The sequence below is a fragment of the Dryobates pubescens genome, chromosome Z, assembly GCF_014839835.1.
Source record: "Dryobates pubescens isolate bDryPub1 chromosome Z, bDryPub1.pri, whole genome shotgun sequence".
NCBI classification, from domain to species: Eukaryota; Metazoa; Chordata; class Aves; order Piciformes; family Picidae; genus Dryobates; species Dryobates pubescens.
Window position 1 is genome coordinate 119,830,162 of NC_071657.1, and position 24,188 is coordinate 119,854,349.

General features: G+C 52.5%; 1 protein-coding gene across 1 annotated transcript in view; it reads left to right on the forward strand.

The window, feature by feature from the left end:
* Positions 1-19,434, forward strand: part of TASOR2 (transcription activation suppressor family member 2) — a 47,105-nt gene extending 27,671 nt beyond the window's left edge. Inside the window, exons 14-24 of the mRNA XM_054177848.1 lie at positions 459-1,256; positions 2,420-2,656; positions 5,398-6,343; positions 7,506-8,043; positions 10,411-10,707; positions 12,166-13,911; positions 15,061-15,186; positions 15,673-15,826; positions 16,547-16,652; positions 18,301-18,482; positions 19,316-19,434. Of these exons, the coding sequence (XP_054033823.1) occupies positions 459-1,256; positions 2,420-2,656; positions 5,398-6,343; positions 7,506-8,043; positions 10,411-10,707; positions 12,166-13,911; positions 15,061-15,186; positions 15,673-15,826; positions 16,547-16,652; positions 18,301-18,482; positions 19,316-19,434 (5,249 nt within the window). The remainder of the gene's footprint in view (positions 1-458; positions 1,257-2,419; positions 2,657-5,397; positions 6,344-7,505; positions 8,044-10,410; positions 10,708-12,165; positions 13,912-15,060; positions 15,187-15,672; positions 15,827-16,546; positions 16,653-18,300; positions 18,483-19,315) is intronic.
* Positions 19,435-24,188: the final 4,754 nt, after the last annotated feature.

The window sequence follows — 24,188 nt, forward strand, 5'->3', positions numbered from 1 at the left end:
GAAAGGGTTCTCAAACACTGGAACAGGCTCCCCAGGAAGGTGGCTTGAATCCCCATCCCTGGAGGTGCTTAAAATTCGCAGAGGTGTAGTGCTGAGGGACACAGTTCAGCACCAGACTTGGAAGAGTCAGAGAATGGTTGGGCTTGGTGATCTTAAAGGTCCTTCCCAACTGAAATGATTCTGTGGTTCTATAATCTCACCCTGTGTCTTGCAGAACAGGGCTAGCCGGTACAACATCAATCTCTTTTGTCTTGGTTTAATCCACTTCTGACTCCCACGTGCAATTCTTTTTTACCTTCAGCAGTTACCAGCATCCATCAAACCAGGACATCACCCCTGGGGCTTGTTTTTTGTAGGTTGGCTTCTAGGGCTTTCATGTGCTCCTCACGTGCAGCATTGAAGTGCTTTGGGGAATTTAATCCTCTTTTGAGTAAAATTTTACCATTTTCCTTTTGCAGCTGAAAAGCACGATCCAAAAGATGGAAGGGAAAGCTCTGATGGTGGCAACATCTTATTGAAGATAGCCTCAGTCTTACCAAGACTTCGCTATGCGGTACAGAAAGCCACCAGTTCTTCATGGGGGGACACAGCTGGTACCAGCACGTGTGTCAGACAGCATTTCCAGGAATACACAAAGCTCAATCAGAATGCAAAGCCCACCTCTGGCCAAAGCAATGAGGTTCCTTTTTCTTCTCTCCTCCCACCAACTGGGGATGAATGGACTAATCCCTTCAGGAAACACTCGGAGCAGTCTTTCTCCCAGCTCCAGCATTACCTCTCCAACCCCAGCAACTATACTCTGGAAATGTCAACTGCTTTAGGACGTTCGACTGATGCTTCTCGGTCTCTTTCCTACCATTCAGAGGCAGATTGTAAAATGGACTTCTCTCCAGCTGGGCTGCCAGGCTCTGTTCTTCCCACAGCTGTAGATATGAAAGCCAGAAGTGAAAACCCAACAGTGAGCCTGGACCAGAGGGGGGCAGGGCCCACAGAAGATGTCACCGCAGCCAGCAAGCTGTGGGGGCAGCAGAGCAGGAGGAAATCCAGCCGAGCTGTTGTGACCGGCACCAGGAAGAAATGGTCACCCCTCAAGATGCAAATGCATCCTATGGGGGACAGTGGCAGGAATAGGAAAGCAGCCAAGAAGATGATCAATATGGCTTCCTCTTTTCCTAAAAAACCAGGGGTTATGGCCAATTCCAGTGAGCCCATGCTTAAGTTAGCCAAGCTACAGTCTCCACACAAAAGGAAAAGAGGTAAGTGACCTTCTCCTGCTCCTCTTAGCTGGGATACTTAAGGTTCATTAGAAGCCATGTCCCCTCACCATGCCCCATGGTGCCCAGAACAAGCAGACAACTCCTGAGAGCTTCCAAATGAGCCACTGAGATAATCTCAGGGAAGTGCTGGATTCCCTAACACCGGATGCTTTTGTGGGCCATTTTGTCTAGACAGTGCTTTTGCCAAGAAAGGAGGGACCAGATGATCCTTGAGATCCCTTGCAACCTGGGATTCTATGAAATAGGCCTGTGGTGATGTCTCCACAGCATCTTGTTCAACCTGGGAAGGAGCCCAGTGCTGTCAGAGGGAATTTCAGCAAAGGTGCCTGAAGCGTGGTGCAATGGTCCATGTTTTTGCCTTTCCTTGCTTGTGGGTGACTGTGCAACAGGGCATTATCCAGGTCATGGTTATGACATCCCTTGTCCATGGCCTGTCAATGGCTCGGGCAAGGAGCAGTTGCCTGTGGCCATTATAGGTTGCCTAGAGAACCAGCCACTCCATGTGCTCATGTTGTAACTCCTAAGTCAACTTTCTTATGGTGGTCTTTAAAGAAGCAAGAAGTTTGAGACTGATCCCACCCAACTTAGTTTTCTGAAAGCTGGTGTCTGGCTCAAGCTGCTCATGTGAATTGTCTCAGTGGCCTAAATAGTCCTCTGAAGGCTTTTATCTCACTGGAGCATAGGCTAAGCCTTTCCTTTTGAGCTTTCACCTGATTTGTAGAGACATTTAAAGTGGCTTGAGATGACAAAAAACATCCAAAGGAACCTCTTCTGTCATCTGCATACATCAGAGGTAGTGGCAGCAGCTGTGGAAATGGGCTCTGATTCACAGTTCATCAAGATCTGTCCTGGGGTATGTTGCCTCAGGTATGAGTGACGTTGCTGATGGATCTAGGAAAGGTTCTCCTGTGCTTCGTGGAGAGGTAAATAAGTACCCTCAGGGTGCAAGTGTGCCAGGCAGGAATTAGTGTGACTTATCCCTGAAGAACATCTGTTCTAGGTGAGGAAAACAGGCTTTTGTGGTTGAAGACTGTCAATCACTCTTGCACCAGTCCTTCCACATTCCTTAACTGGAACGTTTGCAATGACTCCTTTTTAATCTGAACGTGTCTCCAAACAACCCTCCCTTTTTCCTGGGCCAGGTGCAGAGGTCCTGACTGCAGAATTTGTGCACAAAACACAGTGTGAACCTCTTCAGAAGGAAACTTCAGCCCCCACTGATCCTGGCTTGGAAACGAAGAGACCAAAGACCCAGAAGAACCCAGATGTCAAAAGGGTTCCTGCGGCTGAGATTCTCAAGAAGCCAGAGAAAAGCAAGATGGTGAAAAGTGTGACCAACGGCCCGTGGAAACCTCAAGCCAGAAAGAAAGGAGACAGTGGTAAGAGTGCTGTTCTCTGGGGAAATCTTGTCTGTCCCTGGTGAGGAACACCCCCTACACCAGTACAGGTTGAGGGTTGACCTGCTGGAAAGAAGCTCTGTGGGGAAGGACCTGGGAGTGCTGGTGGACAAGTTGCCATGTCCAAATCACGGTGCACTGGTCTTACTGGTTACAGATTCTCCCCCTCTACTCTGCCCTAGTGAGGCTGCAGCTGGAGTACTGAGTCCAGTTCTGGGCTGCTCAGTTCAGGAGAGACAGGGAACTACTAGAGAGTTCAGCAGAGGCTCCAGAGATGCTGTTGAGACTGGAGAAGAGCAGCCTGAGAGGGCATCTTCTCAATGCTCAGAATAGAGTATTGGCAGCAAGAGGATGTGGCTGGACTCCTGTCAGTGGGGCCAAATGACAGGACAAGGGGCAATGGGCACACACTGGAACCCAGGAGGTTCTATCTGAAGATTAAGAGAAATTCTTTGCTGTGAGGGTGCTGGAGCCCTGGAGCAGGCTGCCCAGAGAGGTTGTGGAAGCTCCTTCTCTGGAGAGATTCCAAACCCACCTGGACATTGTGATCCTGGGTAACCTGCTGTCAGTGGCCCTGTTTTAGCAGGAGGATTGAACTGGATGGTCTCCAGAGGTCCATTCCAACCCCTACCATGCTGGGATTCAGTGATTCTTTCAAAACCAAGCCAGCAAAGAGGTGATGATAACAACATGGTCACAGCAGCCAAAAGGCCTTACAACATTTAGTGCTGAGGGCTGAGTGCTGCTGCCTCACACCCTGTAGGCTCCCAGTTGTGCTTTGTAGCATAAAAGATGATGATCATGGTGAAAATCACCCTTATGGGATGTACAAACTACTCTGGGTCTCTTCTAAGTCCTTTCCAAAACCTTCATATTGCTTCCTTGGCTCAGAGTGTTTCTAAAGCCTGAGTTTTAACTGCTGCTGCTCTGAAACTGCACTGAGGCAGCTCATGGACAGAGCACTTCTGCTCCTAGCCAGATTTTAAGTCTGTTAGCTTTTAAATCTCATCATTTCAGAGTCAAATTGTCACAGCCGTAGCAGACCCAGGGACAGGGTCGAGTCACCATCTCTGGAGGTGTTCAAGACATGCATGGACATGGCACTTAGAGGCATGGTTTGATGGCCATGGTTGATGATCTTGGAAGTCTTTTCCAACCAAAACAATCCTATTGATTCCATGGCAGGCTGCAGCAGATTTAAGAAGCAGCCTGGATAGCCGCTGAGTGGAGTGTCTGGAGGTGCTGGCCAGGACTCTGCTCTTAAACTGAGAGAAAGTATTTCAGTGCCAAAATAAATGATGGAACAGGAGAGTCATTTTCTGTTAATTTGTCATGTGTTTTCCAACTCATGGTTTGATGTCCTTTCTGGGATCTACCTCTGGTCTTTCTTTTTCCCCTTCCTGGTGAGGTTGGAGGCTTTAAAGAGTAGCTTAGCCACCCTGACTCAATTTATCCTTTCTTGGTCTTTTATTGCCAGGTGTTACTGAAACGTGGCACTTTCCACCAGCATATGACTATCAAACACAGCCCCTTCTTGCCCTTACCACTAGTGGGTTCTCAGAGCAGATTTTACCAGTGCTGTCACATGGTCAGGGTGTCAGACAGGTCCTTACCAATGCCAGGATCTGCCAAAAATGCAAGCCAAGAGTGTGTAGCAGTAAGAAACACTCAACTTCCATGTCATTCTACATGGAAGGAAATCAAATGCAGCATGCAGGACTTCAGCACAGATGTGATTTAATGAGGTTTTTCTTGAAGAGAGGTTCCTGTGCTGGTTTTTAGCAGGAGGTGTTGACCCTGTGTAAAGACTTCATGCTGGCTTTACAAAGGTGGGCCTTGAGCCACGGCCGGGGGCATTTTAATGCCAAAACCTAAATGAGCACTGATTTGCTATGCTCTGGTTGCCTCTGGGAGCCTCCAGCTTTCTACATAGAATCATAGAATTATTTTGGTTGGAAAAGACCATTGAGGCCAACCATCAACCTAACACTGTGTCCATTAAATGATGTCCCAAAATTACCATGTCCACACGTTTCTTGAGCACCTCCAGGGGTGATGACTACAGCACCTCCATGGGCAGCCTGTTCCAATGCCTGAGAACCTTTTCCATGAAGAAATTTTTCCTAATATCCAACCTGAACCTCCCTTGGCACAACTTGAGCCCATTTCCTCTTGTCCTGTGACTCGTTGCTTGTGAGGAGAGACCCATCCCCACCTTGCTTCAGTCTCCTTTGTAGAGGGCAATGAGGTCTCCCCTCAGCCTCTTCTGAAGACTACACAACCCCAGTTCCCTCAGCCATTCCTTGTAAGAGTTAGGTACAAACTAGTACACAGGAGGTTTCACTTGAACTGACGAAGAAAGTTCTTTCTTGTGAAGGTGACAGGGTGCTGGACCAGGTGGGCCAGAGAGATCATGGAGCCTCCTGTGGAGACTTTCGAAACTCAGCTGGACACATTCCTGTGCAACCTGATCCAGATGAATCTGGTTTAACAGGACAAGGGTTGGACTAGATGATCTCTAGAGGTCCCTTCCAACCCCTACTGTTCTGGCATTCTGTGATCATTTTGTAGCAGCTGTGATCTGCATAACCATGGAGGTGGTGCAAATTCCATCTTGGGAAGAGTTACTTTTTCCCGCCAAACTGAAAGTGTGCTTGAAATCTCTCCACAAGGCAGAGCTGTGTGGCCTTGGCTTATTTTCTGGCTTTTTCTTTCTCTTGCAGAGCGGAAGGAGCCATCTGTCCTCCCAAGTGACGTTTCTTCCCCACACCAAGCAGCAGACAGCCAGGAGAGCGAGAGCTGCCCAGACAGGGCTGCTGATCTTGGTTTCCACCCCAAGGGGAACGACTACGAGTCCCATGCCTTGAACTTGTTGGCTGATCTGGCTCTGGGTTCTTGCATCCCTTCATTTATCCCCAGGGATAGTGAGATGATGGCTGTGCCCTCCAGCCCCTCCAGAAACCCTACGAAGGAGCAGCAGCATCAACGCAAGCACAAATCCTTGCGCACCGCTTCCGACCACGAATACCACAGGGTAGAGAAGCTTGCCAAGGGAGCCACCTCTCCTAGCAGGGCTTCGCCAAACCACAACCTTCCTCCTGCTGAAAAATCAGACATAAACAGACTGGCCTCCATTCCCAGCGAGAAAAACGCTGGGATTCTCAGCAACAAGAATGGTACAAGCCACAGCCCTTCCAAACCTCTCGTGTTGCCTCCAAAACCTCATGTGCTGCCCCCAAGGGAGACTCGGGACGCTGCTGAGGCGAACAAGCACTCCTTCATCTCCGCCGAGCACTCGTATGCCTCACAGATGCCCGAGCACTCCAGGAAACACACCCATCCCAGAGGTGCCCTTCACCCTGGACCGGCACCCTCCAGAAATGGGAGCAGGCAGGCCCAAGCGGGACCTCTGGTTGGGAAAGTCCTCCCTTTCCGGCACCAGCAGAACAGCGGCCACCCCCAGCGCCCCTTCCAGGCCGCGGCAACCAGGCGCAGGAGCAGGCTGCTGTCCTCCAGGCTGAAGGAGAACTTCACCAAGTCCCACACGGTCAGTGTCTGTGGCAAGTCTGTGAAGGTGACGTGCCATTGGGAGGCAGAGTACCTCTTCAATTTGGACAGCAGGTACACCAACGATGCCCTGGAGAAAACTGTCATCCGTGCCCTCCATGGGTAAGTTGGTCTGGCAAGACATCTGCAGGGGATGTGTCTCTTAGGACATCTGGAGTGCTTTTGGAAGGGGCTTTCTTTGATGTTGCTTTTGCTTTGCTCTGCGTGATGAATGCCGTTGCTCCGTGCTCAGATGCCTAGTTGTGCTCTGTTGAAGCTGGTGGGTCTTCTCTGCGGAGAAGGAATTAGGGGTACTGGTGGGTGACAAACTGAACGTGAGTCATCAGCATGTGCTCAGAAGTGTCCTGGACTGCATCTCCAGCATTGTGGGCAGTAGGGAGAGGGAGGGGATTCTGTCCCTCTGCTCTGGTCTGCTGAGACCCCACCTGCAGTGCTGGGGGTACCTCTGGAGTCCTCAGTATAGCAGAGGCATAGACCTGTTGAAGCGGGGCCTGAGGAGGCCACAGTAATGATGAGAGGGCTGGAAGCCCTCTGCTGTGAGGACAGGGCGAGAGTGCTGGGGTTGTTCAGCCTGGAGAAGGTTCAGGGAGACCTTCTGGTGGCCTTTCAATATGTAGAGGGGGCTGGCAGAGAGCTGTGTAGTGACAGGACAAGGGGCAACAGTTGTAAACTGGGAGAGGGAAGGTTTGGTTTGAACATCAGGAAGAAATGCGTCATGCCAAGCGTGGTGAGACACTGGGCAGGTTACCCAGTGAAACTGTGGATACCTCATCATTGGAAGTGGTCAAGGTCAGGTTGGACAGGGCTTTGAGCAGCTTGATCTAGTTGAAGATGTCCCTGCTCATGGCAGGGGAGTTGGACTAGATGAGAGACACTGGAACAGGTTGCCCAGGAGGTTGTGGATGCCCCTTCCCTGGAGCTGTTCAAGGCCAGGCTGGATGAGGCACTGAACAACCTGGTCTGCTGGAAGGTGTCTTTGCTTCATGGTGGAGGGGTTGGAACTAGATGATTTTTAAGGTTCTTCCAATCCAAACCATTCTATAATTCCCATGGCTCTGCAGCTAGAATCGGTACCTAGAGCCACGATCCCAAGTGCTCCATGAGTTTCTCCTTTCAACAAGCTGGAAGCCACAAGTGATCTGTGTCTGCCACTGGGAATTTGAAGCTCCCCTGCACTGTGGGGAACCAGGAAATGAGTTACCTTGTGCTGGTCAACCAGAGGGAGGATGAAGTTGTTTCAGGTTGTGTTTGCTTTCTCTTCCAGGCCCTGGGACCCTGATCTGCCCGACGATATGGAAGAAATGAAGCTGATACTTCATATGTGGGTGGCTCTCTTCTACAGCAAGCCCAGCAAACTCCTGAGCAGCACCAGGAAGGTGGTGGAGCACAGCAACCCTGAGAAGTACGTCTCACTAAACAGCACTGGGGAGTTTTTTGAGCTGAGTGATGATGGTGAGGACTGGTTTGGGTTGGAGACATGCCCTGCAGACTCTCGGTCAGACCCTGACCAGACTCCCAGCAGCTCTCTGGATCGCAGCATACATTACCAGGGACCTTCCCACCCAGAGGAGAACCCCGCAGACTCTCAGACCGATGCTGATGGGACTCCTGGTGTTGTCGATAGTACGGTATCGTCTTCTTCAGGGGAGCTGCCCTGTGAGGAGGAGGAGGAGCCTTCCTCCACGAGCTGTCCTGAGAGCCTTTCACTTGCTGAATGTGCTGATGAGAGCCTAGCTGTGAAAGACAGGCAGCCAGTGGTCATTCCTGAGGAGCATGTGCATGACATCTCAACCATCACTGAGGTGAGAGCTTGGGGCTTGGGTGATAACGAGCTCACATAGTGTACTTTGAGCCTGTAGGATCCTCTGAGGGGAGTGGAGTAGGAACTTCTGAGAGGGGTGGAATGGGATCTTCTGAGAGTAGAATAGGGTCTTCTGAGAGGAGTGGAGCAGAATTGCTTGCAGGCTCTCTTAAAGCAAAGTAGTGGAGGACAGAGAAACATCCCCCAGCATTTGGCTCCCCCAGGGTGACTGTCATGCAGACATGCTCAGAGTCACCATAAAAAAGAAGCTTTGATTTTGAGTCCTCAGTCCAGGCTTGGATGTCCTCCTGGATTGAGCTGGCATCCAGATGGACTTGGACAGGCCACAGAGATGACTGGGGGTCTGGAGCACCTCTCCTGTGATGACAGGTTTAGGGAGCTGGGCTTGTTCAGGCTGGAGGAGAGAAGGCTCCAGGTTGGTGTTAGAGCAGCCTTTTTGTATTTGAAGCAGGTGTCCAGGAGAGCTGAAGAGGGAGTTTTGACAAAGGCCTGTAGTGACAGGACAAGGGCTAATGGCTTCAAACTGAAAGAAGATGAATTTAGATTTGACGTTAGGAGAAGTTCTTTACCATGAACATGGTGAGGCACTGGAACAGGTTGCCCAAAGAAATTGTAGAGGCTCCAAGCCTAAAAGTGTTCAAAACCAGGTTGAATGAGTCCTTGAGCAACCTGGTCAAGTGGAAGGTGTCCCTCTCCACAGCAGGGGGTTGGAACTCGATGATCTTTAAGGTCCCATCTAACCGAAACCATTCCATGATTCTATACCATGGGTGTGCTCTCCAAGGGGAGGAATCCCAAAGGATTGAAGCAATTAAAGAGAATGAAAGCATTGAGCTCAGTGCCTGTTTCTGATTTCAGCTGTGAGCTGTGCAAGCTCAGAGAAGGTCTCAGACCTGTGCTTCACTGGGGGAGGAGAGGAACCACAAACACCCAAAAATGGGACTCAAAAGCTTGCCTGTCTCCTGTGGGCAGCTGCATTTTGTCTGCTCATGGTCACAGCAGCCCCCCGGGACAGGGCACAGCCTTTCCTCCTCTGTTCTGGGGGGATTGAGGCTAATTAATATTTCATTTGGGGTAGGGCTTTTAAAATTAATTTTTACAGTTTTTGTGGTCTGCAGCTGGTCAGGAGTGGAGATACTTGGGTCACTATTAAACTTGGGTATCTGGTGACATCTTTCAAGCCTGAATCCTTTAGAACTGTTTAGAAATTCAGTTCCTTTAGAAAGTTTTCTCCTAACAAATATGCAGCTGAAGATGTTTTGCATGAAGGCAAAAAATATCTCAGTGTGGTTTTACCACCTGGGTTTAGTGCTGGGGAGCAGGCAGAAGTGTTTGAGGAGATGAGGGGTCCATGCAGCTCATTTGAACAGATAAACTCTACTGAGATAAGAAGATGCTGCTACATTGAATCATAGAATCATAGAATGGTTGGAAGGGACCTCTGGAGATCATTGAGTCCACCCTCCCTGCCATAGCAGGATCATCTTGGGCAAGTCACACAGGAAGGCATCCAGATAGGTCTTGAAAGTCTCTAGAGAAGGAGACTCCACAGCATCTCTGGGCAGCCTGCTCCAGTGCCCTTACAGTAAAGTTTTTCCTCAGCTGAGGTGGAACTTCCTGTGTTCCAGTTTGTGTCCATTGCCCCTTTGTCACAGGACACCACTGAGAAAAGCCTGGCCCCTTCTTCTTGACACACACCCTTCAGATACTTACAAACATTAATAAGATTTCCTCTCAGTCTTCTCCAGACTAAACAGCCCCAAGTCTCTCAGCCTTTCCTCATCATACAGATGTTCCAGTCCCTCTGTCATCCTCATAGCCTCCATTGGACATTATCCAGTATATCCCTGTCCTTCTCGAACTGGAGAGCCCAGAACTGGACACAATACTCCAGCTGTGGTCTCACTAGGGCAGAGAAGAGGGGGGAGAACTTCCCTTGACCTGCTGGCCACACTATTCTTTATGCACACCAGGAGACCATTGACCTTCTTACCCATGAGGGCCCATTGCTGTCCTATGGATAGTATACATTACCTCTGGGCATCAGCTGATGGTTCCTGCATGGTTTGACCATTTTTTAAAGCCATTTCAAACCTGGTAGAGAGTTTCCAAACCTTTCCCTGGCTGGCTATAGGACTCTGCTTACAGACCACAGTGCGGGGTGGCCCACATTGGGTAAGGATTCAACCTGGACTTATTTTAGGGACAGTCTCAATCCTCAGGTGCTGTTGGAGTGGTTGTACTTACAAAGCCTGGGCATTTAAAGTATCCCTGTGCTTTTGTACTGGTGTCTTAGCTGCTCCGTTTGTCTCCTTTGAGGATTAACCTCTGAATTGTGTTGTTTCAGGAGGAGCAGTCCAAGGAAGGTCTGCTGGATGCCACCGTCACCCCCAGCCCTTCTGATGAGCTCAGCAATGTTGCCAACGCTCCAGCTGCACCAGGCAGGGAAAAACCTCACAGCCAAGCTCCAAATTCCAGTACAACTCCCTGGAATGGTGGATGTGGAGAGCAGCAGGAAAGCAGGTGGGCAGCACCTGAGGATATGGAGAGCACGGAAGATGCTGAGCACTGTATGGAGATTGAGAACAGCAGCAGGGCCACCAACGATGGACAACAACATGTCTGTGATTCATTGCCCTTAGAAGTGAGTCCCACAAGTGCAGAGCCTGATGGAACCAGTGATGGGGACAGGAAATCACAGGACCCTTTCGGACATCCAGAAAAAAAGGGGGAAGAAGTGAAGGAGGGGAAAAAAGAGAGAGAGGACTTTGAGCATGCAAGCACAGTGCTGGGGCCTGCAGATTTGGTGTTTTCTCAGAGCAGTGATGCCCCCAGGCAGCATGGACACAGCCAGGAGAAGCAAGCACATTTGGCACATCTCAAGGACTTCGGTGTTCCTGGAGAGGGCCCTGTGCCCACCCCCCCTGCCGTAGCATCCCCCTGCTCAGGCAGATCAATGCCAGCACTGTCAGATAGGAGTGGGACTGGCCCTCCAGGGCTTCCTGGTGAGATGGCACCAAGCCTGGACACACTGCAAGAGCCTTGGGAGGCACTGGTCTCCTCAGGTATGGACACAAATGGTTCTGGTTTGGCACATGCAGCCAGTCCAGGTCCTGTGGGGCTGCTTTGTGACAAGGGTTTGATGCTGCTATTGCCTTCTGATCCAAGCCTCGTCTGTGGGGCGCAGCCAGACAGCATTGCTGGCAGATTGGGACCTGCTGGAGAGACCTTTGGGAATGGCCTGGAGCCGCAAGACAAGGACGGTGCGCCCTCTGCAGGAAGGTGTGCGCCTGTCGGGAGCAAAGCTGCCATCCCAGCTGGCCTGGAGTCGCTGTGCAGCCAGGGACCGTCACAAACCTTGTCCCCTGACTCCAGCTATGTCTGCCCGGTGGCTCCTGATGGAGCAGCAGATCCTGGGGCTGCTCCAGAGAACCAGGAGGCTGCAGCAAACATCCAGTCTCCATCACAGAGTCACCTGGGACAGAGCGGCTGCTTTTCCCAGAGGTGTGGAGGTGGCATTTGTGCTGACCTCACTTTGCTGAGCAGTGGTGAAGCAAACCAAGAAGGGAAGACAATCATGGTGGAAAAACAGTGTAGCAGCCCCTCTGCCCACCACACTGATGTCCTGGGTGAGACCTCAGGAGCAGGTGGTGGCCTGGGTTTGGGCTTCTCCTTTGACTCAACAGCCTTAGCAGATGGCTCTGAAGCTGGGAATAACAATAACGTGTGCCTCAGTACAGAGAAGTGCCCCAACAGCAACAAAACAACCACAACAATGGTGGCTAACACACTGCAGGAGCCAGAGACCTCTCTCCCACACCTGCTGGAATCAGAGCCCTCCTCCTTGGTGGCAGAGAAGATGGCTGCCATGAAGGAGCACCCCAGGAAGCAGCAGAGCTCCCCAAACCCTGTTCATAGAGTCTCAGCTCCTGCTTCTCCCTCACAGCAGGTCCCTCTTCCCCATGGAGGAGACAGAGACCCCCATCACCACTCAGAACAAAGGGAGAAGGGTCCCATCCTGTGCCAACCTAAGAAGTCCTGTGGGCAAGTAGGTGCTGCAGAGATGAGTGTGGCTGCTGAGGGCCCAGGTGGTTCCTTAAAGCCCAGGCGTGCAGAAGAGGTGAAAAATGACAACGGTTCGTGCCAGGCAGAGCCAGTGGAGAGTTCCCCTCCGGATGTGCCCATGCCAGGTGACCCAGGATTGATTCCTTCTCCTCCTCCACACGGTCACAAGGAAGGAGGCATCCAGCCAGGCTCAGGCCTTGGCATGTACCCTGAGATGCGCTCCCCCAGTGTGAGCCTGGCTCTGGATGGTGCCCCACGGTCCTGCTGCATGGGACTGCTGTCACCAGGTGCCTGCTCTGGGTGTGCCAGTCCCAAGGGCCAAGGGGGGAGCCTTGGGAAGGAACCCATCCTGCGTGATGATTCAGAAGGAGGAAGCAGGATCCCTCTTGCCAGTCTTCCATTTTTAGAGGAGCCACTGAGTGAGCCCCAGCCTGTGTGCAACCTGGGCGAGCATGAGGCTGAGGAGTCCAACGTGTTTGCTGACCCACACCATGCCAGCATGGAGGTGGGAGAGGGAGAAGGGCCCACTGTGCCCTTCCCAGCACTGAGGGAACTCTCTGGAGAAAGCCTGGAGCTTCCTGATTCTGAGTTCATTTCAGATGTGCTCCCGAGGGCAGAGCAGCTCCTCAGCAAAGACACACAGGGGGACTTGAGCTCTGAAGATCTCTTTGGGACTGTAGCCAGTGACTCAGACCAGGAATATTTTGGGGGGACTTCACAATCCCTGCTTACAGCCAGAGGTTCCTACAGCAGGAGATCCATGGGTGCTGCAGGCACAAGGACTAACTGTAACTCCTCCTCCAGGAGCTCAGTGTGCACAGAAGGACCCAGTGAAGACTGGGGCTCACTGGACATGGAGCAGGACTGCTCATGGGCTGAGGGTGGCTGGCCCATCAGCCCAGGGGAAACCAGTAGTGGGCACATTCCATCCTATGTCAGTTTTAGGGATGGCCAGGGAATCACCAAGGCCTACCAGAACTTCATGGTAACCAAATGGTGCCAGGAGAGGGTGGGAAATGTGCAGACTTCAGAGAGGGGAGGCCGCTGTGCAGGGATGTCACTGATGGGGACGGGGAGGGGTTTTAAGGAAGTCACCCAGCACACTTTGGACATGGAGTATCTCAGTTTCCATTATAAGCTGAAACAAATCCTAAGGAGTGGGCAGCCACACCTTTCTACCTCCAAAAGCATCTTTCCACAAGTCTTTTCTCCTCAGGGGATGTCTGAGATGTTGCCTGTGCCAGAAGCCCCCATCCCACCCTCCCCCCGCAGCAGGAGCCCTTTGCAGGTGACAATCCTGCCCTCGGACCCGTGGCCGAGCAGGCCCAGACGGCCCCAGCGAGGCGGCTGGCGTGGGGACACGTGTGCCCTGTGCCAGGACACCCTCTGTCCTGAAAGGAGCAGGCCCAGGGCGCAGACCTCCACCTGGGAACACGCAGGTCCTTTGCACCTCAGCAAGCTCAGCCACAACAGTGAGCTGCAGGACTCGTGGGGAGACATTGCCCTCATCCTCAACGAGTATGCAGAGCTCCACAGGGTGATGCTGGGCAGGGCTCAGGTGGGGAGTGAGGACAGAAGGACGGTGCCAGTACACTGGGAGGCCACCAGCAAGCGGGCGGAGGCGTCCGTGCCCAGGAGGAAGGCAGCCTGTGAGGAGCTGATAGCGGAGCTGTGCAGCAGCCTGCGGTTCCGGCTGCGCAGCCTGGCCAAGGAGACCAGCGGCCGCACCGCCATGTTCTACCTGGTGGAGACGGGCCAGGATCCCTTCTTCGCGAGAGTCAAGGTAAAAACAGTCCCACCGGGCTCGAGGGCATGGGCGGCCCTCGGGTAAGGGCTGAGGGCAGCAGGGCAAGCTTGCATAGCCCAACACTGATGGCGCTCGCTTCCCTTTGGCTCCCTCTGACATTCCACCTCAGTTCCCACCACCGGGAAGTAGAGTCATAGAATTAGTTAGGTTGGACAAGATTTTCCAGATGACAAAGTCCAACCATTAACCCAGCACTGCCAGGTCACCACTAAACCACATCCCTCAGCATCACATCTGCATGGCTTTCAAATCCCTCCTGGGATGGGGTCTGCGCCACTGCCCCAGAAAGCCTTTGCCAGGCCTCGACAACCCTTTTGGGGAAGAAATTGTTCCTCATGTTCAACCTAAACTTCCCCTGGCACAGCTTGAGGCTATTTCTTATTGTCCTATCATCTGAACATCTCCCAGGCCAAAACAGCTTGGAGTTCATGCAGGAGCAAGCTCAAATTCAGTCCTTGCAAGGTGGCTTTTGCTTAAGCTCTCACTAAAGGGTTGGAAATCCAGGGAGGGTTGGTGACATGGAAGGGTGTGCTGCTCCAACCTAGCAAAGAGGCCCAAAGCATGGTATAATTGGATGCTCAAGGTGGCTTTTGCTCACAAAGGTAAATGGCTGCTTCCTTCACCACTGGCTGGAGCACACAGTGCCTTTGACATCAGACAGACACCACAGGGTGCCCTTAACACCAGGTGCCTGGCTGAGGTTGCTGTCCTGTCCCACTCCCCTTGTCCCCATGCATATGTACACTAGGACAGTGGCACTGCTGTTGTGAAGATATTACAGAATCCCAGCACAGTGGAACTTGAAAGGGACCTCTGGAGTTCTAGTCCAACCCCCCTGCTAAGGCAGGGGCACCCACAGCAGGTTGCCCAGGATCACAACAGCCAGGTGGGTTTAGAATCTCTCCAGAGGAGGAGACTCCACAACCTCTCCGGGCAGCCTGCTCCAGGGTGCCACCACCCTCACAGCAAAGAATTTCTCTTAATCTTCAGAGAGCACATCCTGGGTTCCACTTTGTGCCCATTGCCCTTTATTCTGTCACTGGGCACCACTGATAAGAGTCTAGACCCATCCTCTAGGCACAAAATAGTCTCCATTAAAAGCTCCTCACCTGATATCCATTTCAGACCTTGCTGAAGAAAAAGGGCCAGGTGGAGATGGAACCTCTGAGCTTCTGTGAAGGAAAACACCCAGATGCTGCCAGGCTGCTTGTCATCATCAGGAACGAGGACATCTCCTCACACATCCACAATGTAAGGCCTGAGTCTCTCTCTCTTTTCCTGCCACCAGTCTGGATCTGCTTTTGAAGGTTTTTAATGACAGACTATCTATAGCTGGAGATTTAATTGTCAGTCTTTGTGGATACATTCTTCTCTCAGCTGAAGGATCAGTGCTTCATGGAGACCTGTTCAAAACCATGAAGCCTGCCACTTCTGCTGTTCTGCTGGCTCCATTTTTGATCTCTGAAAGACCTCCCTTGGACTAGACCAGCTCAAAGGAGTCAGGGTGGGCTTGTCATGTGTAATGGATAGTTCAGCCAGGCTTTGGCTTGGGGACTCCACTGAATCTTGGTAGCTCCCCATATCACCATCTACACCTTTGGGGCTAGGTTATGGAGCCAGGAGGGGTGGGGTGATGAAGGGGATGAGGTGGGCTCTCCAGGTCTCCCAGGAGCAGATGTGAGTTGCAGATGCTGTTGAAATGCAACTGTTGTGTAAGAACTTCTCTGCCCTGAGCAGGTCCCATGCTTGCTGAAGCTAAAGCAGTGTCCAAATGTGGTCTTTGCTGGGGTGGACAGCCCTGAAGATCTAACTAGTCACATCTACCAGGAGCTGTTTCATGCTGGTGGCTTTGTGGTGTCAGACAACGAGGTGTTGGAAGCAGTGACACTGGGTGAGTCTTACTGCAGCCTCTCAGCACCATGCCAGCTCCTGGCCATAGCCACTGGTTTGCCAACACCTTCTAAGAACTTGCCATCAGTGTCCTCTGCTCCTGCTCTAGTAGGGACAATTCTTTCCCTCTGTTTGACATTTGTAGATTCCATCTGGGTTATGGGTTCATTTCAAAGCTCCCCAAAACATCTAAGTACAGTGAGGACCACAACAATGTTCAGGAGCTGGAGCAGGGGTTGTGCAAGGGCATCCAGCCAGGAGAGGGGAGGACAAAGAGACCCTTCTTCACCTCTCTCCAACTATGTTGCTATCTTCAGCTCACCAATGGGAAGCAGAGAGAAAGCTGAGCCCTGCTTCTCCTGGAGGTGCACAGTGATGGGACAAGAGATGACAGGGACAAGTAGCCCTTCTCCTTTTAGATATCAAGGGGAAAAAAAATCACCATGACAGGGTCCCAGTTTCACAACCCAGGTTATCAGTCTCCATAGAATCATGGAATGGTTGGAGTTGTCCAACCCTCCTGCCATGGGCAGGGGCACCTTCCACTAGGCCAGGATGCTCAAAGCCCCAGTATCTCCTTCCTTGGAGATACTCAAAGTGTTTGTCTATGTCCTTGAAGATATAGACAAAGTGCTGAGCAGCATTCACCATGGATTGGGCTAGAAACCCTCAGGCACTTCTTCCACCCTCAGTTACCCTCTGGCTCTTGCTGTCTCCCCAGGCCAACTGAAAGAGGTGGTGGAGGTGCTGAAGAAGCTGAACAGAAGCGGGAGGTGGAAGTGGTTCCTTCACTACAAGGAGAGGAAGAAGCTCAGAGAAGATGGCAGGTAAGGGCTCTGCGGTGGCAGCTCCCTCATCACCACAGCAAGGATGTGCTCACTATAGCTGTGGGACTTGATGATCTCAAAAGGTCTCTTCCAACCAAAACAAGTGTGGTGGCCCATTCATGCACTCAGTGCAGGGACACAGGGTGAGTTAGGTTCCTCTGGCTGGGTTTTGCCCTGTTCCAAGTTGAATTTGAAGATCCTTGTTGAAGCAAGAACTTTTGTTGTTGGGGAGAGACCTTTGCCTCAAGCCTGGGGTTGCTGGTGGTCAGCATTTGAGCGCTAGCAAGTCTGGTAGATTTTTTCATACCTCTGTGAGATGCAGCAGCAGGACCAGGAGAGGATCAGGTGGCCTGAAATGGTGTCTTGTGTGTGGTCCTGGATGAAGCAGAGCTCTGGCAGCTGCTTCCTGCACCCTGCTGGAGCTCCATAAGGCAGCTCCTGCCTCTCTTTGGCAGAGATGTTCTCTGTGGATGTTAGGGCAAGGGCCTTCAGGAGAGGATAAAATCTCCTCTGGGGAGACAAATGCTCCAAAAGCTGCCTCTGCAAACACCTCACTTCCCACACACCCCCTGGCAGCTTGAGGAACCTTCCTGGGCCTCTCTCTCACCATCTCCTTGCTTTTTCTTTTTCTAACCCATCACTTCTCCTGCTATTTTTACTTAAAATCACAGAGCAGGTTGGATTGGAAGGGACCTTTCAAGGTCATCAGGTCCAACCCCCCTGCAGTCAGCAGGGACATCTGCAATTAGAGCAGGTTGCTCAGACACCTCCCAGTTTCTGTGCACCCCAAGTCTAGGTGCTGGTGGGGTGGACAGTAACTAAAACATACCTGTGACATCAACACTGCTTCCACCACCAGTCCAAACCACAGCTCCACACCAGCTACAGGGAAGGGAATTACCCAGCAAACCCAGTGCTCCCAGTCTGCGTGAGCTCACCAGAGCCATTTTCTGTCCTTGTCCTAACAGTGTCACTGGCTCCTGCCAGCTCCATTTAGTGCAGGGGAATCTCTTGAGGCTGAAAGGACCACACATGGGGAAAGGCAGGTCCCACCACCTCTGCTCATGGTTCAAGCACATGGAATCCTGGGTTCAGTTTTGGGCTCCCCCTCACTCCAAGATGGACATTGAGGGGCTGGAGCACATCCAGAGAAGGGCAGCCAAGATGGTGAAGGGTCTAGAACACAGGTCTGGTGAGGAGCAGCAGAAGGAACGGGGGGTGTTTAGGCTGGAGCAAAGGAAGCTGAGGGGAGACCACCTGGCTCTCTACAACTCTCTGGAAGGAGGTTGGAGCCAGGGTGGGGTTGTTCTCTCCTCCTAATGAACAACTGGTAGGCTAAGAAGAAATAGCCTGCAGTTGCCCCAGGGGAGGTTTAGGTTGGACACAAGGACAAATTTCTTCCTGGAAAGAGCTGTCAAGATCTGGAGCAGGCTGCCCAGGGCAGTGGTGGAGTTTCCATCCTTGGAGGTGCTTAAAAGCCATGGTTTAGTGGTACCCTGGCAGTGCTGGGCTAATGGTTGGACTCAGTGATCTGAAAGGTCTCTTCCAACCAAACCAATTCTCTGGTGCTAGGATTTGTTGCCAATTCCTTGGAGGGGAGAGCGGGATGAAGTCCCTTCACCACTTCACCTTGCCCTTTTCCCAGCAGGGCGGGCACTGATGCCCACAAGAAGCACCTGATCCTCAGATCCTGCCAAGGAGCCGATCTCATCGAGGTGCTGCACTTCCACACCTGTGACTCTGTGGCATCTCCCAGCTCTGAGCACCTCAGGTGCCTGTTGAGCCTGCAGGTGCAGCACATTGCCACCAGGTTTGCTGTGTACCTCACAGGTGAGGCTGGGCTCCCCCTGCTCCTTTCCTCCAACCCCCATGAGCACCACCTGAAACTGGTCTAGGTGGTGGTGGAGGAGGTTCAATGAGGCCGAGTGTGGCTCCTGCACTTGGGTCACAAGCCCATGAAGGCTTTAGGCTGGAGGCAGAAAGGCTCGAAACTGCCTGGTCAAAAAAGGTCCTGGGGAGGTTGGCTGACAAGGGCCAAAGATGAGCCAGTGTGTGCCCAGGTGGCCAAGAAGGCCACCAGCATCCAGGCCTGGATCAGCAGTGGTGTGGGCACCAGGACCAGGACTGGGATCATCCCCCTGTACTAGGTACTGGTGTGGTCACATCCTGAATACTGGATTCAGTTTTGGGCCCTTCTCTCCAACAAAGACATTGAGGTGCTTGGAATGTGTCCAGAGAAGGGCAATGAAACTGTTGAAGGATCTGGAGAACAAGTCTTGTGAGGCAGCTGAGGGGACTGGGGTTGTTTAGCCTGGAGCAAAGAAAGCTAAGGGAAGAGCTTCTGGCTCTCCCTGAAAGGAGGTTGGAACCAGGTTGAGGGCAGTCTCTTCTCCCAAGGGACAAGTGACTGGACAAGAGGAAACAGCCTCAAGTTGCCCCAGAGGGTATTTAGGTTGGACACAAGGAAGAATTTCTTCCCCTTGAGACTTGTCAAGGCCTGGACCAGGCAGCCCAGGGCAATGGTGGAGTCTCCACCCTTGGAGGGGTTTGAAAGCTGTGTAGATGTGGTGCTGAGGGCCATGGTTTAGTGGTGACCTGGCAGTAGTGGGTTTGAGAACAGCCTCTTTGCTTCTTTGCTTACGGTGATGCTCCTCCCTTTGCAGAGAAGCCCAACTGCAGCAGGGAGGTCCTGGAAAGCAGAGGAATCCTGGTGGCTGATGTCAGCACTTTCCTTGGGACACTGCAGGAAGTGGCTGCTCCATTTAGACAAAGCTACTGGTAAGGGGAGGAGCTTGGGATCAACTCCAAAGAGCCAGCAGCTGCTCCTGAGCTGTCTGTAAGGGGTGGGCAGGGAGGTGTGGTCATAGACTGTGTGGGGCTGGAAGGGATCCTCGAAGGCCATTGAGTCCACCCGCCCTCACAATGAGCAGGGACACCTTCAACTAGATCAGGCTCCTCAGGGCCCCGTTTGACCTTGAGTGTCTCTAGGGATGGGGCCTTCACCACCTCTCTGGGCAACCTGTTCAGCATTCCACCACCCTCATAGTAAAGAGCTTCTTCCCAATGTCCAACCTAAATTTTCCCTCCTTTAGTTTCAAACCACTGCTCCTTGTCCTCGTGCTACAAGCCCTTGTAAACATAATGAGGACTTTCCCCAGGCTCTGCCAACAGTCAGGGCCAGCTCCACCAGGAAACCTACCAGAAGTTGCCCTGAGGAAGTTCTGCAAGAGGGGAGGGAGGAGGGGAGCAAACCACTAACCTGTGCCACATCTTTTTGTTGCAGGTGACGCAGCAAAGCCACAGCTCAGCTCGTCCCCAGGCCCTGTGCCACCAGTTTGGACACCTCAGTCCTCTGCAGGACAGCCTCACCATCCTGCTGGGCTGAGGTGCTGCACAGCAAGGTGGCAGGAGGAAGGTTGGCTCTTGCTCTGTACATAGGAACTACTCAAGGTGGCTGATGCAGGTCCTGCTGGGCACTTGTCCCTGGCCCTGGCGCTGCCTGCAGGTCAGAGGCTCTCTCAGCATTACAGGTTTACATTTCTGCATTGGTTTTAGGAGATGTAGTGGTGGAAGGAAAAAAAAGGAAAATTAATTGAAAGCCTGTTACTTGAAGGTGAGGAGCAACCCCCTGGCCACAGCCACGCTGCATTTCCCACTGCAGAGGGGACACAGCGGTGAGCCAGGGGGTAGGAACCTCCACACTAGGGTTCAAGCTGCTCATGCTCCCTCCTGGTACAGTTTCACTGGTGGGAGGACTCAAGTGCAAGCCCAGCACGTGGAAGCTCTGTAAATAGCCAGATGCCAGGACATAGGAACAACTAATCTCTTATTTATGGTAGCTCTGGTAAACAGGCACCCAGAAGATGGCCTTTATAAGATAAGCCACAAGTATGGGTGTGGAAGACACGGCTGTACCCTTTTTGGTTCTTTTCTTTTTTAAATAAAAGAATGCAAGAAGGTTCTGTACAGGGGGGCTGTGGACAGACTTTGATTCCTGAAATCATAGAAGCTCTCACCCCTCTCTCCTCTCGGGGGAGGACTTTCTGTTCAGCACTAAGCTTCTCCCTCAGCCTGGAGGAGCAGAGTGGCATTCCCACCCTTCACCCAGAGCAGAAAACGTCTTTGCTCCGTATCACACCCAGGCAGGAAGGAATTCCAGAATCCCAGCATGATGGGGGCTGGCCTCAGTGCCAGGCAAGATTATGGAACAGGTCATCTTGAGTGCAATCACACAGCACTTACAGGATGGCCAAGGGACCAGGCCCAGCCAGCATGGCTTTAGGAAGGGCAGGTCCTGCCTCACCAACCTGATCTCCTTCCAGGATCAGGTGACCACCTGGTGGATGTGGGGCAGGCTGTGGATGTAGTCTACCTGGACTTCAGCAAGGCCTTTGACACCATCCCCCACAGCAAACTCCTGGCCAAGCTGTCAGCCTGTGGCTTGGACAGCAACACTCTGTGCTGGGTTAGGAACTGGCTGGAGGGCCGAGCCCAGAGAGTGGTGGTGAATGGTGCCACATCCAGCTGGCAGCCAGTCACCAGTGGTGTGCCCCAGGGATCAGTGCTGGGCCCCATGCTCTTTAACATCTTTATTGATGATCTGGACGAGGGCATCGAGTCCATCATCAGTAAATTTGCTGACGACACCAAGCTGGGGGCAGGAGTTGATCTGTTAGAGCCGGGGGACAGGCTGGACAGATGGGCAGAGTCCTTCGGCATGAGATTTAACACATCCAAGTGCCGGGTTCTGCACATTGGCCACAGCAACCCCATGCAGAGCTACAGGCTGGGGTCAGAGTGGCTGGAGAGCAGTCAGGCAGAAAGGAACCTGGGGGCAGCGGTTGATAGCAGGCTGAACATGAAGGCAAATGGCATCCTGGCCTGTATCAGGAACAGTGTGGCCAGCAGGAGCAGGGAGGTCATTCTGCCCCTGTACTCAGCACTGGTTAGGCCACACCTTGAGTCCTGTATCCAGTTCTGGGCCCCTCAGTTTAGGAAAGATGTTGAGTTGCTGGAAGGTGTCCAGAGAAGGGCAACAAAGCTGGGGAGGGGGTTGGAGCACAGCCCTGTGAGGAGAGGCTGAGGGAGCTGGGGTTGCTTAGCCTGGAGGCAGCTCAGGGTAGACCTTATTGCTGTCTGCAACTACCTGAAGGGAGGTTGAGGGGTGGGGGTCCAGGTGGGGGGTGATCTCTTCTCCCAGGCAACCAGCACCAGAACAAGAGGACACAGTCTCAAGCTGCACCAGGGGAGGTTTAGGCCGGAGGTTAGGAAGAAGCTCTTCACAGAAAGAGTGATTGGCCATTGGAATGGGCTGCCCAGGGAGGTGGTGGAGTCACCCTCACTGGAAGTGTTTAAGAGGAGACTGGATGAGGCACATAGTGCCATAGTTTAGTTGATTAGATGGTTTTGGGTGATAGGTTGGACTTGATGATCTCGAAGGTCTTTTCCAACCTGGTTAATTCTATTCTATTCTAATATTTTCCTGATTTAAGAGACCACTGGAGCTCATCCAGTCCAACTGGCTTGCAGGGGTAGCTGCAGCAGGTTGCCCAGGATCACAATGTCCAGGTGGGTTTAGAATCTCTCCTTTGAAGGAGACTCCACAACCTCTCTGGGCAGCCTACTGCAGGTTCCAACACCTTCACAGCAAAGTTTTTCCTGAGGAAACCTCCTGGGTTCCAGTTTCTGACCATTGCTCCTTGTCCTGTCTCTGGCCACCACTGACAAGAGTCTGGCCCAATCCACTTGCATGCCTCCCCACCCTCCTCCTTTAGCTTCTGCTGAGCATTGTTCAGATCTCCTCTCAAGCTGCTCTTCTCCAGGCTCAACCATCCCAGAGCTCTCAGCCTTTCCTCCTCACAGAGATGCTCCAGGCCCCTCAGCAGCTTTGGAGCCTCCACCAGACTCCCTCCACTCTCTTGAACTGAGGAGACCAGAACTGAACACACAGGACTCCAGCTGTGGTCTCCCTAGGGCAGGGTAGAGGGGGAGTAGAATCTCTCTCAACCTGCTGGCCCCTCCCCAGGACACCCTTGGCCATGAGGGCACATTGCTGGCTCACAGTGAACTCGTCCCCCAGGACCCCCACGTTCTTCTCCACAGAGCTGCTTCCCAGCAGGTCACCTCTCACCTGTACTGGTGCAGGGGACTGGTCCTCCCCAGGGGCAGGACCCTACATTTGCCCTGGATGAACTTCAAGAGTTAATACAGCTTGGCTGGTGGGCTCACAGAGAGTATTGTTGCAGGTGCAACACCCTCCTCCCCAGCAGGCTTCCTGAGAGCCAGAAGACTACCCAAGGTTCCAGCAGAGTAACAAGAATGCAGGGTGAGGACCTTGTTTTCCGTGTCCATGAAGCTGACAATGTTCAGCTTGATGTAGAGCACTGAAGGAGCTCAAAGAGAGGAAGCACAGGGCAAGGGACAACTTCCCCAGCCATAGTTGCTCTCCTCACTGCAGGCCCTAGTGGCTTAAATATGGAAAGGTGATTCCTGGAACCAGCTCCTCAGAAGAGGAAGTGCCAAAAGCCCCTTACCCAGGGAGGGAGGAGAGGGACAGCATCTCTGTCAATGAGATGTGGTGAGACCCAGTTCCTCTTCAGCAGCCTGTCTATGGCTGAAGGGAAGGGTCAGACCTTCCCCCTTGTCCCTACCTGACCAACCACAGCAGCTGAGTGCAGGAGGAAGATCTTCCTCAGCTTTGTCTCACTCTTTCTTCTGGCACTTGTCCTCGCTGAACCCTGCTCCTCACTGTCCCCCTGCCACCCAACAGCAGGATGGCTTCAGGCTGCAAGATCCCACCAGAGGAGCTCGAGGCTCACTCCAAAGAGGAAAACCTGTTAGTCTAGAGAGATCTCTCTGCCCTGTGGAAGCAATCAGAGGAACAACGGTAATTTAGTGCTGCTTGAAGCAAGTGCTGTGTCTGTGTGTGGACACTAGAGGGTGGCTGCTGGGAGCCTCCAAGCTGTAGGTAAGCACAAGCCTGAGATACAGCAAAAGGCAGCATCTTCTGCATGGCCAAAAGCAGCCCCAGAACAGCTGGGAAACACAGAAACACAAAATAGTATGAGCTGGAAGGGACCTCTGGAGATCATCCAGTCCAAGCCACAGCAGCTTGCCCAGGATCACAATGTCCAGGTGGTCTTAGAACCTCTCCAGCGAAGGAGACTTCACAGTCTCTCTGGGCAGTCTGCTGCAAGTTCCAACACCCTCATAGCGAAGAAGTTTTTCCTGAAGAATCCTCATGGGTTCCAGTTTCTGACCATTGCCCCTTGTCCTGCCCCTGGGCACCACTGACAAGAGTCTGTCCTTACCCTCTTGCCCCTCACCCTTTAGCTCTTGCTGAGCATTGATCAGATCCCCTTCTCGGGCTGCTCTTCTGCAGGCTCAACAGCCCCAGGGCTTTCATCCTGTCCTCAGAGGGATGTTCCAGGCCCTTAACTGTCCTCAGAGCCTCCCCTGGACTCTCCCAGAAGTTCCCTGCCTCTCCTGAACTGGCCAAGCGTTTGTCAGCTGGGAAGCCCCAGCCCAAGAACCCTG